General features: G+C 47.6%; 1 protein-coding gene across 1 annotated transcript in view; it reads left to right on the top strand.

Moving 5' to 3' along the window:
• Positions 1-19,652, top strand: part of utp4 (UTP4 small subunit processome component) — a 65,322-nt gene that overhangs the window by 31,036 nt on the left and 14,634 nt on the right. The window contains exons 9-13 of the mRNA XM_078206847.1: positions 1,406-1,470; positions 9,489-9,611; positions 9,801-9,957; positions 11,253-11,359; positions 11,921-12,016. Of these exons, the coding sequence (XP_078062973.1) occupies positions 1,406-1,470; positions 9,489-9,611; positions 9,801-9,957; positions 11,253-11,359; positions 11,921-12,016 (548 nt within the window). The remainder of the gene's footprint in view (positions 1-1,405; positions 1,471-9,488; positions 9,612-9,800; positions 9,958-11,252; positions 11,360-11,920; positions 12,017-19,652) is intronic.

Here is a 19,652-nt window from a genome sequence, read left to right as displayed (position 1 = left end):
GAACAATGGTGTAACATTCAGTTCTGAAGTCCTGCCATATCTAAGGAGGATTGGAAGATTGTAACCACAGTCTCAGCAATTTTCACCCTTACTACTCACAATAACTAGGATGCATCATGTTCAGACTAGTAGTACCTTTGAGTACTTTTAAATTGCTCCTTTTTATATATTTTTGTCCTTTGGAATTTTCTGTCACACGCTTTGTGGTATCCCTTTCCCAGTGAAAGCAGATGCATTGTACTCATTCAGTGCCTCAGTCTTGTCCTCTGTGTCCAAGAAAATCTCCATTTCAGTCCCATCCTTTTGGCTTCTCTTTCATGTTTGCCATTATTCTAATCTATTCTGCCATTCTCTGCCGCCGCCTTTTGCTTTTCAGTTCTCTACTTTATGTATTCAACTAGGTTCCTTACTAAATTATTTTCTATTTCATCTTAATCATTAAATAAATGTTTATTTCCATTGGTTGATAAATCGGGAACAAGGATAGACTGAGGGGAGAAGAATAAAGGGAGTGGGTAGATGGATTTTTTGCAGATTAAATACTTTACGATAAGTTACAATTGTGGCGACAACTGCATCATCAGTGAAGACAAAATTTGCTAAATTTTTGTAAAGAGGAGGATAGTGATGAGATTAGAGTTATGGTTCCAGCTAAAAAGGTTAAACATTCTCTCTGCTGTCATTTTTATGATTGAACTCCATAAACTGAGTGTCTGGAGCGCACTGCCAGAGGAGGTGGTGGAAGCAGGCACATTAACATGTGCCTTAACATTTAAAAGTTTTCTGGATGGGTCCATGAATAGGGAGGGAATAGAGGGATATGGGCTGAGTAAGGGCAGAGGGTTTTTTTCAGTTTAGTTCGGGAATCATGATCGGCACAGGCTTGGAGGACCGAAGGGCCTGTTCCTGTGCTGTACTTTTCTGTTTTTAAACATACGGACTGGATTATCCTGTATAAAATTGAGCAACTTGAGAATCATTAAAATTAATATTGACTGGGACTTAACACTATTACAAACAGTCTGGTGTTACTAACAGAAGCAACCGACTATTTCACAACACAGTCTCAGCTTCCATCAGCCCTCATTGGTTGAAATCAAGTGTACACTGTACACTTCAATGTCTCTATACCATCATACACAATGCCTTGTGTTAAACTTGTGTGCCCTAAATATATATTTGCCTCTGGCTCATATGATATTAATTTCTCTGCTCATTCAAGGAGCACCAGCTTGTGTTGCTCCTAATTTCTGCTGTGATTCTGAACCTGTCCCACACCAGGCCCACTTTCAATTTTGCCCATTTTTGTGGACTTTCTGCTAATGCTTCTGTCCAGTTTATCCAGATTTGTTTTCATTGTATCTCATGTCCTGCATCGTGTAATTTCTGTTCCTCACTGCCTTAGGAAACCCTGGAGATGTCCTGCCAATCAGCAAAAAACCAGAAAAACTTCTGCAATTAAAGAACAAAGTAAGAACTGAAAGTTTTTGGCGCTGCATGTTTTACACGGACTGATCTAATGAGCTTGGGCCTGTATGGTGTCTTTTTGTGATAAACATAGCTTGCTACAATGATGGTGACTGAATTCTCCTTTCAAACTGAAATCAGCCAGGCTTGCTGGAGGTGCCACCCCCTCCCCCCACCATGTGTCAGGCTCAGGAATTGCTCCCCCTACTCCTTGCACAGGGCTCAGTCTGGGCATCATTCTCTTTATGTTGGACTCATAACATAAGAAATAGGAATAGACCATTTTGCCCCTTGAGCTTGTTCAATAGGATCACAGCTGATCTGATTTTGGCCTTAACACCAATTTCTACCTGCTCCCCTTAATCATTGACTCCCTTGCCAATAATAATCTGTCTGAGTCAGCTTTAAGTATATCGAAAGGTAAGAGAGAGGCAAAAATAACCATTGGACCACTGGAAAATGAAGTTGGAGAGGTAATATAGGAAACAAAGAAATGGAGAGGAACTGAATAGTTACTTTGCATCAGTCTTCACGGTGGAAGACACCAGTGGGATGCCAGAGCTCCAGGGGACACAGGTGAGTGTAGTGGCCATCACTAAGGAGAAGGTTCTGAGGAAACTGAAAGGTTTGAAGGTAGATAAGTCACCTGGACCAGATGGAATACACCCCAGGGTCCTAAAAGAGTTAGCTGAGGAAATTCATAGGAATCATAGAAACCCTACAGTGCAGAAGGAGGCCATTTGGCCCATCGAGTCTGCACCGACTACAATCCCACCCAGGCCCTACCCCCACATATTTTACCCACTAATCCCTCTAACCTACGCATCCCAGGAATCTAAGGGGCAATTTTTTTAACCTGGCCAATCAACCTAACCCGCACATCTTTGGGAAGGTGGGAGGAAACCGGAGCACCCGGAGGAAACCCACGCAGACACGAGGAGAATGTGCAAACTCCACACAGACAGTGACCCGAGCCGGGAATCGAACCCGGGACCCTGGAGCTGTGAAGCAGCAGTGCTAGCCACTGTGCTACCGTGCTGCCCTGTGTTGGCATTGTGGAGGCATTGGTGGTGATCTTTCAGGACTCACTGGAGGCAGGGAAGGTACCAGAGGACTGGAAAGCAGCTAATGTAACACCGCTGTTTAAGAAGGGAGGGAGGCAGCAGACAGGAAATTATAGGCAGGTTAGCTTGACTTCGGTCATTGACAAGATTTTAGAGTCCATTATTAAAGATGATATTGCGGAGTACTTGGGAGTGCATGATAAAATAAGACTGAGTCAGCACGGCTTCGTCAAGGGGAGGTCATGTCCAACAAATCTGTTAGAGTTCTTTGAGGAGGTAACAAGGATGTTAAATAAAGGAGAACCAGTGGACATGATTTATTTAGATTGCCAAAAGGCCTTTGACAAGGTGCCGCATAGGAGACTGTTAAATAAGTTAAGCGCTTATGGTGTTAAGGGTAAGATCCTTGGCATGGATAGAGGATTGGCTGATTGGCAGAAGGCAGAGAGTGGGGATAAGGGGTCTTTTTCAGGATGGCAGCCGGTGACTAGTGTGCCTCAGGGGTTAGTGCTGGGACCACAACTTTTCACAATATACATTAACCATTTGGAAGAAGGAACTGAAGGCACTGTTGCGAAGTTTGCAGATGATACAAAGATCTGTAGAGGGACAGGTAATATTGAGGAAGCAGGGGGGCTGCAGAAGGATTTGGACAGGTTAGGAGAGTGGGCAAAGAAGTGGCAGATGGAATACAATGCAGAAAAGTGTGAGGTTATGCATTTTGGAAGGAGGAATGGAGGCAGAGACTATTTTCTAAATGGGAAAATGCTCAGGAAATCAGAAACACAAAGGGACTTGGGAGTGGTTAACGTGCAGGTTCAGTCGACTGTTAGGAAGGCAAATGCAATGTTAGCATTCATGTCGAGAGGGCTAGAATACAAGAGCACGGAAGTACATCTGAGGCTGTATAAGGCTCTGGTCAGACCCCATTTGGAGTATTGTGAGCAGTTTTGGGCCCCATATCAAAGGAAGGATGTGCTGGCCTTTGAAAGGGTCCAGAGATTGCTGGAATGAAGAGTTTGTTGTATGAGGAACAGTTGAGGACTCTGGGTCTGTACTCATTGGAGTTTAGAAGGAGGGTGGGGGGGGGTCTTAGAAACATAGAAAAACTACAGCGCAAACAGGCCCTTTGGCGCACAAGTTGTGCCGAACACATCCCTACCTTCTAGACCTACCTATAACCCTCGATCCTATTAAGTCCCATGTACTCATCCAGGAGTCTCTTAAAAGACCCTACTGAGTTTGCCTCCTCCACCACTGACGGCAGCCGATTCCACTCGCCCATCACCCTCTGTGTGAAAAACTTCCCCCGAACATCTCCCCTGTACCTACCCCCCAGCACCTTAAACCTGTGTCCTCTTGTAGCAGCCATTTCCACCCTGGGAAAAAGCCTCTGAGAGTCCACCCGATCTATGCCTCTCAACATCTTAAGCACCTCCATTAGGTCTCCTCTCATCCTTCGTCTCTCCAAGGAGAAAAGACCGAGCTCCCTCAGCCTATCCTCATAAGGCATGCCACTCAATCCAGGCAACATCCTTGTAAATCTCCTCTGCACCCTTTCAATCTTTTCCACATCCTTCCTGTAATGAGGCGACCAGAACTGAGCACAGTACTCCAAGTGGGGTCTGACGAGGGTCTTATATAGCTGCATCATTATCCCCGGACTCCTAAACTCAATCCCTCGATTGATAAAGGCCAGCACACCATATGCCTTCTTAACCACCTCCTCCACCTGCGGGGCCGATTTCAGAGTCCTATGGACCCGGACCCCAAGCTCCTTCTGATCCTCTACAGTACTAAGAGTCTTTCCCTTTATATTGTACTCCTTCATCCCATTTGACCTGCCAAAATGGACCACGACGCATTTATCTGGGTTGAAGTCCATCTGCCCCTTGTCAGCCCAATCTTGCATCCTATCTATGTCCCTCTGTAACTTCTGACATCCCTCCAGACTATCCACAACCCCACCAACCTTCGCGTCGTCGGCAAACTTACCAACCCATCCCTCCGCTTCCTCATCCAGGTCATTTATGAAAATGACAAACAGCAAGGGTCCCAGAACAGATCCCTGGGGCACACACTCCAGTTTGTTTGACTGGAGTGAGACTGGGGGAGAGAGTCTTAGCAGGAGTGCTGAGAGTAAGCAAAGAAGTGATTTAATTATTCATTTATTCATTTAAGGGTATTCCTTGTATATTTCGCGGGCTTTTTTCAGGGTTTTGAATTGAGGAAGTGAGGTCAGCTGAAGGGGATTCTGGGAGGTTGAGTCTTAGTATAAAAGGCAGTTACCTGGGGCGTTCGCCGGGAGCATAAAAAGCCGGCTGCACTATACAGCGGGCAGCGTCGGGAGCGGGCAGTGGAGTGAGTGGGAAGCAGAGTGTGAACTATAAGGGCTTTGGCTCACAGGGCTTGGGCTGAAAGGGCGAGGCAAGGCTAGTTATTTTTTATCCAACCCTATAAAGGATAAGGGCAGGTATGAGTGATCGGCCAGTTCAGTGCTTCCGATGTGGGATGTGGGAGTTCCTGCAAACACCTAGCTTCCCAGAGGTTCACATATGTGCCAGGTGCGTGGAACTGCAGCTCTTGAGGGACCGTGTCATGGAACTGGAGCTGCAGATCGCTGACCTTAGTCTAGTCAGGGAAAATGGGAGAAAAATTGACATGAGTTATAGGCAACTAGTTACACCGGGGCATCGGGAGAATGACACGTGGGTCACAGTTAGGAGTAAAGGGCAGAAGGGTAAAGTACCAGAGAGTACTCCAGTGGCTGTCTCTCATAATAGGAAGGGCTTGGTGACAGGTGTGAGAGGGGAGGGGAGTGAACAGTTAGAAGAGGGGTCACCTGTGGTTGCCCCACTCCAAAACAGGTATATTGTTTTAGATAGTGTGGAGGAGTGTGCCTCTCCAGGGGTAAGACACAGTGACCAGGTCACTGGCACACAGTCAGGCTCTGTGGCCCGGAAAGGGAAGAGAGGGGTTAGGAGAGTGATAGTGGTGGGGGATGCATCAGTTAGAGGCACAGACAGGCGATTCTGTGGGTGCGAACGGGACTCCAGGATGGTAGTCTGCCTACCTGGTGCTGGGGTCACGGATGTCTCCGAGCGGATAGGAGGCATATTAAAAGGGGAAGATAAAGAAACGGATGTCATTATACACATTGGTGGAAATGACGTAAATAGGAAGAGTAGGGGGGTCCTAAGAGAGCAATTCAGGGAGTTGGGAAATAGGTTAAAAAGTAGGGTCACGAGGGTGGCCATCTCTGGGCTGCTCCCAATGCCTCGTGCCAGTGAGACTAAGAATAGGGAGTTGGTACAAATGAATGCCTGGCTAAAGGACTGGTCCAGGAGGGAGGGCTTCATTTTCATAGATCAATGGGAAGTTTTCAGGAGAGGATGGCACCTGTACAAGAGGGAGGGGTCACAACTAAGTTGGAAGGGCACAAATATCCTGGCTGGGAGCTTTGCTAGTGCAGTTCGGGGGGGTTTAAACTAGTATGGCAGGGGGGTGGGGATCAAAATATTAGGTCTACAAGTGTGGAGGCTGGGGACGAGCTTGGGGCTGGGACAAGGCTGGCAAAGAAGAAGAGCACTCTGGGGGAGGACGACCTCACTGGGCCTGGAGGTCTGGAGTGCTTATACTTCAATGCAAGGAGCGTAGCAGGCTTCATTCTATGATCATCTTGCTGGTGCCAGTACAGAGCGAGACTGCGGATAGTTGGGAACCTGTCTCGGGGGCAGGGAATTCAGATGGTGTTCGTAAAGCCGAAGTGGAAATGAATAGGGTTGGGAAGCATTTTCTGATCAGGGCCAGTGTGATCTCCTGGACTCGTTTCGATCGCCTCAGGGGGTCGGAGAGGAATTTCCCAGATTTTTTTTCCCCCATATTGGCCCTGGGGTTTTCACTCTGGGTTTTCGCCTCTCCCTGGAGATCACATGGTCTGGAATGGGGGGGTGGGGGTGAGTTAATAGGTTGTGATGAACAAAGCATCGTAGCTGTGAGGGAAAGCTCGGTGGATAGGATATTGGTATGTAGATAGGCTGGAAAATTGGGCGGGGATCCTGGATTCAGGATTCAATCCTGGACCGGGGAGCGGCGCGGGCTTGGAGGGCCGAAGGGCCTGTTCCTGTGCTGTATTGTTCTTTGTTCTTTGTTCACACCACTGGTGACCGACCTCCATTTAGAAAAAGACCCATCTATACACACTCTCTGCCTCCTTTGGGCAACTCAGTTCTGGATCCACAGGGCAGCAACCCCTTGGATCCCATGCCCTCTCACTTTTTCTAAAAGCCTTGCATGGGGGACCTTATCGAACGCCTTGTTAAAATCCATATAAACCACATCTACTGCCTTCCCTTCGTCAATGTGTTTAGTCACATTTTCGAAGAACTCCACCAGGCTCGTAAGGCACGATCTGCCCTTGACAAAGCCATGCTGAGCATTCTTGAGCATACTAAACCTCTCTAAATGCTCATATATCCTGTCCCTCAGGATCTTCTCCATCGGTTTACCAACCACTGAGGTTAGACTCACCGGTCGGTAATTACCTGGGCTATCCCTTTTCCCCTTCTTGAAAATAGGAACCACATCTGCAATCCTCCGGCACCTCTCCCGTCTCCATCGACGACGCAAAGATCATCGCCAGAGGCTCTGCAATCTCTTCCCTCGCCTCCCACAGTAACCTGGGGTACATCCCATCCGGACCCGGCGACTTATCTATCTTGATGCCATTCAAAGATTCCAGCACAACCTCTTAAAGTTCACATACTCAATCCTTTCAGTCCACCGCACGCCCGCAGTACATCCACCCAGGTCTTTCTCCTCTGTGAAAACCGAGGCAAAATACTCATTGAGCACCTCTGCCATTTCTACTGGTTCCCTACAGACTTTCCCGCCTTCACCTTTTATAGGCCCTATTCCTTCACGTCTCATCCTTTTACTCTTCACATATTTATAGAACGCCTTAGGGTTCTCCTTAATCCTACTTGCCAGGGCCTTCTTGTGACCCCTTCTGGCTCTCCTAATTTCCTTCTTTAGTCCCTTCCTACAAGCCGTATACTCTTCTAAATCCCTATCTTCGCCAAGCTCTCTGAGCCTTTTGTACGCTTTCCTTTTCTTCTCGACTTGGTCCCGCACAGCTTTCGTGCACCACGGTTCCTTTAACCGACCAACACCTCCCTGTCTGCTCGGAACGTTGTCCTGTAGAACTCTCGACAGACATTCCTTGAAAAACTGCCACATCTCTTCAGTACATTTCCCCGAGAATACCTCCTTCCAATTTACTCCTCTAATTTGCTGTCTAATGTCTTCATACTTCCCCTTACTCCATATAAACACTTTCCTAGCTTGCCTGATCCTCTCTTTTTCCAATGCAAGCCTAAAGGAGATAGAGTTATGATCGCTATCCCCAAGATGCTCTCCCACTGAGAGATCTGACACCTGTCCAGGTTCATTGGTCTGTATCAGATCAAGTACAGCCTCTCCTCTTGTAGGCTTGTCCACATGCTGTGTCAGGAAACCCTCCTGAACACACCTAACGAACTCTTCCACATCCAATCCCCTTACCCTAGGGATATTCCAATCTATGTTTGGGAAATTAAAGTCTCCCATCACAACAACTCTGCTATTACTGCATCTCTCCAGAATCTGTTTCCCTATCTGCTCCTCCACCTACCTGTTACTATTGGGCGGCCTATAGAAAACTCCCAGCAAAGTGACCGGCCCCTTCGCACTCTGAACTTCCACCCGCAGAGACTCAGTGGACAATCCCTCCACAGCATACACCTTCTCTACAGCTGTGACACTATCCCTGATCAGCAGTGCCACTCCACCCCCTCTCTTGCCTCCCTCCCTGTCCTTCCTGAAACATCTGAATCCCAGCGCCTGGAGTATCCAGTCCTGTCCCTGAGACATCCAAGTCTCCGTAATGGCCACCACATCATACTTCCAGGCATCGATCCACGCTCTGAGCTCATCCCCTTTATTCACTATACTCCTGGCATTAAAGTAAACACATCTCAATCCTTTGATCTGAGCTCTCCCCTTCTCTATCCCTGTCCATCCGCCCTCTTGCACTGTCTATAACCCTTCTCTGTTTGCGAGCTACCTTCCTCACTCTCAGTCACCTCATTTTGATCCCCTCCCCCCAACCTATCTAGTTTAAACTCTCCCCAGTAGCCTTAGCCAACCTTTCTTATTGAAACTTACAGGATACTGCGAGGCCTGGATAGAGTGGACGTGGAGAGGATGTTTCCACTAGTAGGAAAAACTAGAACCAGAGGGCACAACCTCAGGCTAAAGGGACGATCCTTTAAAACAGAGATGAGGAGGAATTTCTTCAGCCAGAGAGTGGTGAATCTGTGGAACTCTTTGCCGCAGAGGCTGTGGAGGCCAGGTCATTGAGTGTCTTTAAGACAGAGATAGATAGGTTCTTGATTGATAAGGGGATCAGGGGTTATGGGGAAAAGGCAGGAGAATGGGGATAAGAAAAATATCAGCCATGATTGAATGGCAGAGCAGACTCGATGGGCCGAGTGGCCTAATTCTGCTCCTATATCTTATGGTCTTATGGAAAGACCCAGCCTCCACTTCTCTCTCTGGGGAAGAGAATTCCAAATATTAACACTCTTCAAGAGAAGAAATTCTTTCTAATCTCTGCCTTAACTGGAAGATCCCACACTTTTAGACTGCGGCCATAGTTCCCGATTTCCCCATAAGAAACATCCTCCCAGTATCGACCCTATCAATTTCTCATTCGAAACTCCAATATGTATCGGCTCAATCTGCGCAATCATTTCTTGTGTGCCAATTCCTTCATCCCAGGAATCATCTTCGTGAACCTTCTCTGAACGATGTCACTTGTGGGGGCTCACTCTCGGAGTGTGTGTGTCATCCCCCCACCCCGCGCTCAGAGTTTGCAGCAGCTGATTTTGGTTTTGTCTTGTTGCTTTTCCTCTGTAGGGTTGTGACCACATACGGTGCTGTGCACTCTCTCCTTGTGGGACCTGGATTGCATTCTCAACCATCCACAGAGTCCGTCTTTATCGATTACAGTATGAAAATGATTCCGTCGTGGTTAATGCGGTAGGTCGGATGTCAAGAGAGATGGAAGCGGGGCGTATGGCGTGGAGATGTGTGTGTAACAAGATCACTGTAATGGGTTTGTGCATGTGTGACACGAACTTAAATGGATATAGGTTGGGCTGGGTATTGGTTGGTCTGGGTTATGTATAAGTGAATTTTGGTTGTACACACTCCTATTCTCTTCCGCAGGCCTCGCGATTTGTGAAGACTCTGCAGCCGGCTCATCAGTTGCTGTTTTCTGCTGATTCCACCAAACTGTTTGTCGCTTCAGATCTCAATCGTATTCAGGTCGTGGATCTGGTGACACTGAGTTCCAAACACACACATGTCCTCGCACCCAAATCCGGTGAGCTTCCTTATAAAATAGCACAAGTTGTTTTGGACCTACGCAAACTTCACACCCATTTGTTTAACATTCCAATGTCAAGGTGGTGACCACTAGACTGGGGCATGAGAATTGTCCTCCTTTAGTCACAGAGGCGAGGATACTTCTTTCTGCACATGTTCAGGCTGTGTATAATGTCATGGCAATTGGAATTGTCCAACCAATGGATAGAGCAACATTCAGTGTTTCCCCTGAAGGTGCTGACTCTGTGAAGTATTGTTATTTTTATTCATTCGTGGGATGTAGGTGTCGCAGGCTAAGTCAGCATTTACTGCCCATCCATATTCGCCCTTCAGAAGGTGGTGATGAGCTGCCGCCTTGAATCGCTGCAGTCCCTGAGGTGGAGGTACACCCACAGTGCTGTTAGAGAGGGAATTCCAGGATTTTGACCCAGCGACAGTGAAGGAACGGTGATATATTCCTGAAGGTATTGACTCCCACTGGGATACAGTTCCTGAAGGTGCTGACTCTCACTGGGATACAGTTCCTGAAGGTGCTGACTCTCACTGGGATACAGTTCCTGAAGGTGCTGACTCTCACTGGGATACAGTTCCTGAAGGTGCTGACTCTCACTGGGATACAGTTCCTGAAGGTGCTGACTCTCACTGGGATACAGTTCCTGAAGGTGCTGCCTCTCACTGGGATACAGTTCCAGAAGGTGCTGACTCTCACTGGGATACAGTTCCAGAAGGTGCTGACACTCACTGGGGGACAGTTCCAGAAGGTGCTGCCTCTCACTGGGATACAGTTCCTGAAGGTGCTGACTCTCACTGGGATACAGTTCCTGAAGGTGCTGACTCTCACTGGGATACAGTTCCTGAAGGTGCTGACTCTCACTGGGATACAGTTCCTGAAGGTGCTGACTCTCACTGGGATACAGTTCCTGAAGGTGCTGACTCTCACTGGGATACAGTTCCTGAAGGTGCTGACTCTCACTGGGATACAGTTCCTGAAGGTGCTGACTCTCACTGGGATACAGTTCCTGAAGGTGCTGACTCTCACTGGGATACAGTTCCTGAAGGTGCTGACTCTCACTGGGATACAGTTCCTGAAGGTGCTGACTCTCACTGGGATACAGTTCCAGAAGGTGCTGACTCTCACTGGGGGACAGTTCCTGAAGGTGCTGACTCTCACTGGGGGACAGTTCCTGAAGGTGCTGACTCTCAGTGGGGGACAGTTCCTGAAGGTGTTGAGCAAGTCAGGGCTTTTGTTTTTTTATGCCAAATATCTCTCAGTTTTTTTACCTGTTCCTGTAGACTCCCTTGAGGCTGTCCGTCTGTTGGCAGCAAGTGCAGACGGTAACTGGTTGGCAGCTGCGAATTATGACTGTGAAATCAGCATCTATAACCTCAGGCAATTAAAGGTAGGAAACAAAGACTTCAAGCAAATGGCAGCAATATGGGGCTGACAACTCAGTTATCGAGTGACAGATGTAATCCTGGATGTGAGAGTCAGAAAGGGCAATGTCTGGGGTGGGCACAGTAAGAAGTCTCACAACACAAGGTTAAAGTCCAACAGGTTTATTTGGTCTCACGAGCTTTCGGAGTGTTGCTCCTTCATCAGGTGAGTCTGGGATGGTGACAGAGGGTAATGCTGAGTTTGGGTTGGAGTGATGTAGGGTTACTGGGGTTATTGGAGGGGGTGACAGGAGGTAAGATTGGATGTGGGGGTGTTAGTGATGCAGGATAATAACAGATGTAAGGGGTGACAGAGGGTCATGCTCAGTGATGGGTATTGGGCGTTTGACATGTTTGGGCAGTTGCTGGATGTGGGGTGAGCAGAGGTAGTGTTCAGAGGGTGGAGGCGTCCAGTGGAAGGTGATTGGGAGGGGGTGGAGGAGTGAGTGGTCTTGGTGGGAGTTGGGGGAGGGAGGTGGGTGTCTGTTGGCCAGGCCTATGACTTGACTGATTCCTCTTCCTTTCAGCATCACTGCACGGTTCCAGTTTATAATCAACTCCCCACTGCTATTGCCATCAACCCACAAACCAACAACCTGATCACTGTTCATGCAGATCAGCAGGTATGATCCACTGTAACCAAGCGAGAACACACTCTACCTTACTATCAGACTGGGAAATAGTCCAAGCTGTGGACCTTGCTATCACATTCTCTGCTATTGTGAGATTCCTGCCAAAAGTTTGTCGTTGATGAACAAAGCATCGTAGCTGTGAGGGACAGCTCGGTGGATAGGATATTGGTATGTAGATAGGCTGGAAAATTGGGCGGGGATCCTGGATTCAGGATTCAATCCTGGACCGGGGAGCGGCGCGGGCTTGGAGGGCCGAAGGGCCTGTTCCTGTGCTGTATTGTTCTTTGTTGTTCTTTGTTTTTAAATTTTCAAAAGTTTACAGATGACTCAAAACACGGTAAACAATGAGTAAAGTAACAAACTTCAGGAGGATGTAGTCAGACAACACATGGCACAAAAAATTTAATGTAGAAAGGTTTTGGGTGATACTTTGGCAGAAGAATGAGAGGCAATTTAAACAAAATGGCAGAATTTTAAAAGTGTTGCAGGAGAAGAGACGGGAGAAATATGTAGACAAATGGTCAAAGGCGGCAAGACAAGTTGAGAAACCTGTTTATAAGGAGTATATGGGATTTGTGGCTTTATTAATATTGCATAGAGTAGAAAAGCAAAGAGTTCTGCTAAATCTTTATAAACATTGCTTAGGCCACAGCTGTAGTATTGTGCCGATTCTCAGCATCACCTTTTGGGAAGAATATTGGAGCCTTGGAAATGTTTTGGATGTACTGAAACAAATCTTTAAAGGTGACAGGACAGTTTGAGAAAGTGGTTAAGAAGGCAATGGGTCCTGGCTTTTCTGAATAGAGACATGAGGAATTTTGATAAAATTCTGTTTTGACCTCCACTGGAGTTTTGTGTTCAATTCTGGGCAATGCACATTTGCAAAGATATAAAAGCCTTGGAGAGGGTGGAGGAGATTTCCTGGGATATGACCGGGAATAAGGAAATTCGGTAATTGTAAGGGTTGTTGTCCTTGGAGCAGAGAATGTCGGGAGGAGATTTAGAGTCATAGAGCTTTACAGCATAGAAACAGGCCCTTCAGCCCAACTTGTCCATGCCGCCATTTTTTAAAAAAAAACACTTAAGCTAGTCCCAATTGTCCACATTTGGCCCATAGCCCTCTATACCCATCGTACCCATGTAACTATCTAAATGCTTTTTAAAAGACAAAATTGTACCCGCTTCTACTACTATCTCTGGCAGCTGGTTCCAGACACTCATTACCCTCTGTGTGAAAAAATTGCCCCTCTGGACACTTTTGTATCTCTCACCTTAAACCTATGTCCTCTAGTTTTAGACACTCCTACCTTTGGGAAAAGATATTGACTATCTACCTTATCTCTGCCCCTCATTATTTTATAGACCTTTATAAGGTCACCCCTCCGCCTCCTACGCTCCAGAGAAAAAAGTCCCAGTCTATCCAGCCTCTCCTTATAACTCAAACCATTAAGTCCCGGTAGCATCCTAGTAAATCTTTTCTGCACTCTTTCTAGTTTAATAATATCCTTTCTATAATAGGGTGACCAGAACTGTACACAGTATTCCAAGTGTGGCCCTATCAATGTCTTGTACAACTTGAACAAGACATCCCAACTCCTGTATTCAATGCTCTGACCGGTGAAACCAAGCATGCCGAATGCCTTCTCCACCACTCTGTCCACCTGTGACTCCACTTTCAAGGAGCTATGAACATGTACCCCTAGATCTCTTTGTTCTGTAACTCTCCCCAACGCCCTAACATTAACTGAGTAAGTCCTGCCCTGGTTCAATCTACCAAAATGCATCACCTCGCATTTGTCTAAATTAAACTCCATCTGCCATTCGTCAGCCCACTGGCCCAATTGATCAAGATCCTGTTGCAATCGGAGATCACTTTCTTCACTGTCCACTATGCCAGCAATCTTGGTGTCATCTGCAAACTTACTAACCATGCCTCCTATATTCTCATCCAAATCATCAATATAAATGACAAATAACAGTGGATCCAGCACTGATCCCTGAGGCACACCGCTGGTCACAGGCCTCCAGTTTGAACAACAACTCTCGACAACCACACTCTGGCTTCTGTCAAGAAGCCAATTTTGTATCCGTTTAGATACCTCACCCTGGATCCTGTGAGATTTAACCTACCATGCGGTACCTTGTCAAAGGCCTTGCTAAAGTCCATGTAGACAACATCAACTGCACTGCTGTCATCTACCTTCTTGGTTACCCCTTCAAAAAACTCAATCAAATTTGTGAGACATGACTTTCCACTCTCAAAGCCATGCTGAATGTCCCAAATCAGTCCTTGCATATCTAAATGCCTGTAGATCCTGTCTCTCAAAATACCTTCCAACAACTTACCCACCACAGATGTGACGTTCACTGGCCTGTAATTCCCAGGCTTTTCCCTGCAGCCCTTTTTAAACACAGGCACAACATTTGCAACTCTCCAATCTTCAGGCACCTCACCCGTGACTATCGATGATTCAAATATCTCGGCTAGGGGACCCCGCAATTTCCTCCCTAGCCTGCCACAATGTCCTGAGATACACTTCATCCTGGGTATTTATCTACCTTGATGCGCTTTAAGACTTCCAGCACCTCTTTCTCTGTAATGTGTACACTGTGCAAGACATCACTATTTATTTCCCCAAGTTCCTTAACATCCATGCTTTTCTCAATAGTAAATATTGATGAGAAATATTCATTTAGGATCTCACCCATCTCTTGTGGATCTGCACATAGATGACCTTGTTGATCCTTAAGAGGCCCTACTCTCTCCCTTGTTACTCTTTTGCCCTTTATGTATTTGTAGAAGCTCTTTGGATTCTCCTTTGCCTTATCTGCCCAAACAATCTCGTGTCCCCTTTTTGCCCTCCTGTTTTCTCTCTTAACTACTCCTACACCCCCTATATTCTTCAAGGGATTCGCTTGATCCCAGCTGCCTATGCATGTCATGTGCCTCTTCTTCTTGACCAGGGCCTCAATATCCCGAGTCATCCAGGGTTCCCTACTTCTGCCAGCCTTGCCCTTCATTCTAAGAGGAATGTGTTTACCCTGAACCCTGGTTAACACACTTTTGAAAGCCTGCTACTTACCAGATGTCCCTTTGCCTTCCCACAGACTTCCCCAATTAACTTTTGAAAGTTCCTGCCTGATACCATCAAAATTGGCCTTGCCCCAATTTAGAATTTTAACTTTTGGGCCAGATCTAAGATTCTCCATAGCTATCTTAAAACTAATAGAATTATGGTCACTGGTCCCAAAGTGATCCCTCACTAACACTTCTGTCACCTGCCCTTCCTTATTTCCCAAGAGGAGGTCTCTTAGAAACATAGAAAAACTACAGCACAAAACAGGCCCTTTGGCCCCACAAGTTGTGCCGAACATATCCCTATCTTTTAGGCCTACCTATAACCCTCCATCCTATTAAGTCCCATGTACTCATCCAGGAGTCTCTTAAAAGACCCTATTGAGTTTGCCTCCACCACCACTGACGGCAGCCGATTCCACTCGCCCACCACCCTCTGCGTGAAAAACTTCCCCCGAACATCTCCCCTGTACCTACCCCCCAGCACCTTAAACCTGTGTCCTCTCGTAGCAGCCATTTCCACCCTGGGAAAAAGCCCCTGAGAGTCGACCTGATCTATGCCTCTCGACATCTTATATACCTCTATTAGGTCTCCTCTCATCCTACGTCTCTCCAAGGAGAACAGACTGAGCTCCCTCAGCCTATCCTCATAAGTCATGCCACTCAATCCAGGCAACATCCTTGCAAATCTCGTTTGCACCCTTTCAATCTTTTCCACATCCTTCCTGTAATGAGGCGACCAGAAATGAGCACAGTACTCCAAGTGGGGTCTGACGAGGGTCTTATATAGCTGCATCATTATCCCCGGACTCCTAAACTCAATCCCTCGATTGATAAAGGCCAGCACACCATACGCCTTCTTAACCATCTCCTCCACCTGCAGGGCTGATTTTAGAGTCCTATGGACCCGGACCCCAAGGTCCTTCTGATCCTCTACAGTACTAAGAGTCTTTCTCTTAATATTGTACTCCTTCATCCCATTTGACCTGCCAAAATGGACCACGACGCATTTATCTGGGTTGAAGTCCATCTGCCACTTCTCCGCCCAGTCTTAATAAGAACATAAGAACATAAGAAATAGGAGCAGGAGTAGGCCATCTAGCCCCTCGAGCCTGCCCCGCCATTCAATAAGATCATGACTGATCTGACGTGGATCAGTACCACTTACCCGCCTGATCCCCATAACCCTTAATTCCCTTACCGCTCAGGAATCCATCCATCCGCGCTTTAAACATATTCAGCGAGGTAGCCTCCACCACCTCAGTGGGCAGAGAATTCCAGAGATTCACCACCCTCTGGGAGAAGAAGTTCCTCCTCAACTCTGTCTTAAACCGACCCCCCTTTATTTTGAGGCTGTGTCCTCTAGTTTTAACTTCCTTACTAAGTGGAAAGAATCTCTCCGCCTCCACCCTATCCAGCCCCCGCATTATCTCCTCTTGTTGCTGTGGAGAAAGGCAGAGCTGTGACTGGTGACAGGATTTTTGGGGTAAGAATTAGTTTTAAGTACTTTTCCGCGGGTGTTATTTATTTATTTAATTTAGTTTTAAATTTTGGCGCGCAACCGGCAGTGGCCGCGGGGTTTACTGGGAAGGGTCTCTTGAGTTTTTTTTTAGTGCACAGGAGGTTTAAAAGGCAGGTCCCACTATCTAGCGGGCAGCGTTGGGAGCGGGCAGCGGAGTGAGACGGAGCTGAGTGAGAACTGAGGGGCTTTGGCTCATCGGGCTTAGGCAGAAAGGGCGAGCAGGGGTGAGTTTCTTATTTTTAAAAAATTTTATTTATAAGTTACTTTTCTCCGGGTACCTTGGTAGAAATAATTTGGAACAGAGAGGAATATTCTTCATTCACTTTTTTCCCTGTGTTTAAAAGGGCAATTATGACTGTCAGGCCAGTATGTTGTTCCCAATGTAGGATGTGGGAGGTCCTGGAGGCTCCTAGCCTCCCGGACGACCATATCTGTGCTGGGTGTGTTGAGCTGCGGTTCCTAAGGGACCATGTTAGGGAACTGGAATTGCAGCTCGAGGACCTTCGCCGGGTTAGGGATAGTGAGGAGGTCATTGACAGGAGCTATCGGCAGGTGGTCACACCGAGACCACGGGAGGAGGGTAACTGGGTAACAGTGAGGAAGGAGAAAGCTCAGGTGATGGTGAGCACCCCGGTGGATGTGCCCTTAATAATAAGTACTCCTGTCTGAGTACTACTGGGGTGGACAGCCCACCTGGGGGAAGCAGCGGTGGCAGTGTCTCTGGAGCTGAGCCTGGCCCAGTAGTGCAAAGGGGTAAGGAAAGGAGGGTAGTGCTAATTGGGGACTCTACGGTGAGAGGGTCAGATAGGCGTTTTTGCGGACACAGACGGGACTCTCGGATGGTGGTTTGCCTCCCTGGTGCAGGGGTCCGGGATGTCTCTGGTCGAGTCCCAGAAATCCTGAAGGGGGAGGGAGAGGAGCCCAAGGTCGTGATGCATATAGGTACTGCTGACATCGGTAGGAAGAGGGAAGGGGTCATGAAAAGAGAATATAGGGAGTTGGGTAGACAGCTGAGAAAGAGGAATGCAAAGGTAGTAATCTCGGGATTGCTGCCTGTGCCGCGGGAGAGTGAGAACAGGAATCGGTGGAGAATGAATGCGTGGCTGAGGGACTGGAGCAAGGGACAAGGATTTGGGTACTTGGATCATTGGGACCTCTTTAGGGGCAGGTGTGACCTGTTTAAAAAAGACGGGTGGCACTTGAATCCCAGGGGGACCAATATCCTGGCGGGAAGGTTGGCTAAGGCTACTGGTGAGACTTTAAACTAGAAAGGTTGGGGGGAGGGAATCGAAATGAGGGGACTGAGAGCGAGGAGGTTAGCTCGCAAATAGATAAGGAATGTAGACAGGGTAAGAGGGAGGTTAGACGAGTGAGGGAGAAGGGAAGTGCTCAGGCTGAAGGTCTGAGATGTGTCTATTTTAATGCCAGGAGTGTAGTGAATAAAGTGGATGAGCTTGGAGCGTGGATTGCTGCTTCGAATTGTGATGTGGTGGCCATTACGGAGACTTGGATGTCTCAGGGACAGGACTGGGTGCTTCAGGTGCCGGGTTTTAGATGTTTCAGGAAGGACAGGGAGGGAGGCAAGAGAGGGGGGGGAGTGGCACTGTTGATCAGGGATAGTGTCACGGCTGTAGAGAAGGTGGACGCCGTGGAGGGACTGACTACGGAATCTCTGTGGGTGGAGGTTAGGAACAGGAAGGGGTCGGTAACTTTGCTGGGTGTTTTCTATAGGCCGCCCAATAGTAACAGAGATGTTGAGGAGCAGATGGGGAAACAGATCCTGGAGAGATGTAGGAATAACAGAGTTGTCGTGATGGGAGATTTTAATTTCCCAAACATAGATTGGAATATCCCTAGGGCTAGGGGTTTGGATGGAGAGGAGTTTGTTAGGTGTGTCCAGGAGAGTTTCCTGACACAGTATGTGGATAAGCCTACTAGAGGAGAGGCTGTTCTTGATCTGGTGCTGGCTAATGAACCTGGACAGGTGGAGGATCTCTCGGTGGGTGAGCATCTTGGGGATAGCGATCATAATTCTATCTCCTTCACGATAGCATTGGAAAGAGATAGGGTCAGGCAGGCTAGGAAAGTGTTTCTCTGGAGTAAAGGGAAATACAGTGTCATCAGGGAGGAAATTAGACGGGTAAATTGGAAGGAGGCATTCTTGGGGAAAAGTGCCGAAGGAAAGTGGAGGATTTTCAAGGAATGTTTGTCTGGAGCTCTGCATGACAACGTTCCGATGAGACAGGGGGGTGTTGGTAGGGTACGGGAACCGTGGTGCACGAAGGTTGTGATGAACCTGGTAAATAAGAAAAGAGAGGCGTACAGAAGGTTCAGAGAGCTAGGAGGTGTTAAGGATTTAGAGGAGTATACGCGATGTAGGAAGGAGCTTAAGAAGGAAATTAGGAGAGCGAGAAGGGGTCATGAGAAGACCTTGGCGGGTAAGATTAAGGAGAATCCCAAGGCTTTCTACAAATATGTCAAGAGTAAAAGGATGAGATGTGAAGGCATAGGACCCTTAAAAGGTGAAGGGGGAAAAGTTTGTGCGGAACCGTTAGAAATGGCGGAGCTGCTTAATGAATACTTTACCTCGGTATTCACGGTGGAAAGGGATCTGGGTGGTTGTACTGCTGGATTGCGGAGGACAGAAAGGATCGAGCATGTGGACATAAAGAAAGAGGATGTGTTGGAACTATTGAATGGCATCAAGGTTGGTAAGTCGCCGGGACCGGATGGGATGTACCCCAGGTTACTGTGGGAGGCGAGGGAGGAGATTGCGGAGCCTTTGGCGATGATCTTTGCATCGTCGATGGAGACGGGAGAGGTTCCGGAGGATTGGAGGATTGCGGATGTGGTCCCTATATTCAAGAAAGGGAACAGGGACAGCCCGGGAAATTACCGACCGGTGAGTCTAACCTCAGTGGTTGGTAAGTTGATGGAGAGGATCCTGAGAGACAGGATTTATGATCATCTAGAGAAGTTTAGTATGATCAAAAGTAGTCAGCACGGCTTTGTCAGGGGCAGGTCGTGCC

This window comes from Mustelus asterias, unplaced genomic scaffold, assembly GCF_964213995.1.
Source record: "Mustelus asterias unplaced genomic scaffold, sMusAst1.hap1.1 HAP1_SCAFFOLD_1836, whole genome shotgun sequence".
NCBI lineage: Eukaryota > Metazoa > Chordata > Chondrichthyes > Carcharhiniformes > Triakidae > Mustelus > Mustelus asterias.
This window is presented reverse-complemented; position numbering and strand designations above follow the sequence as displayed.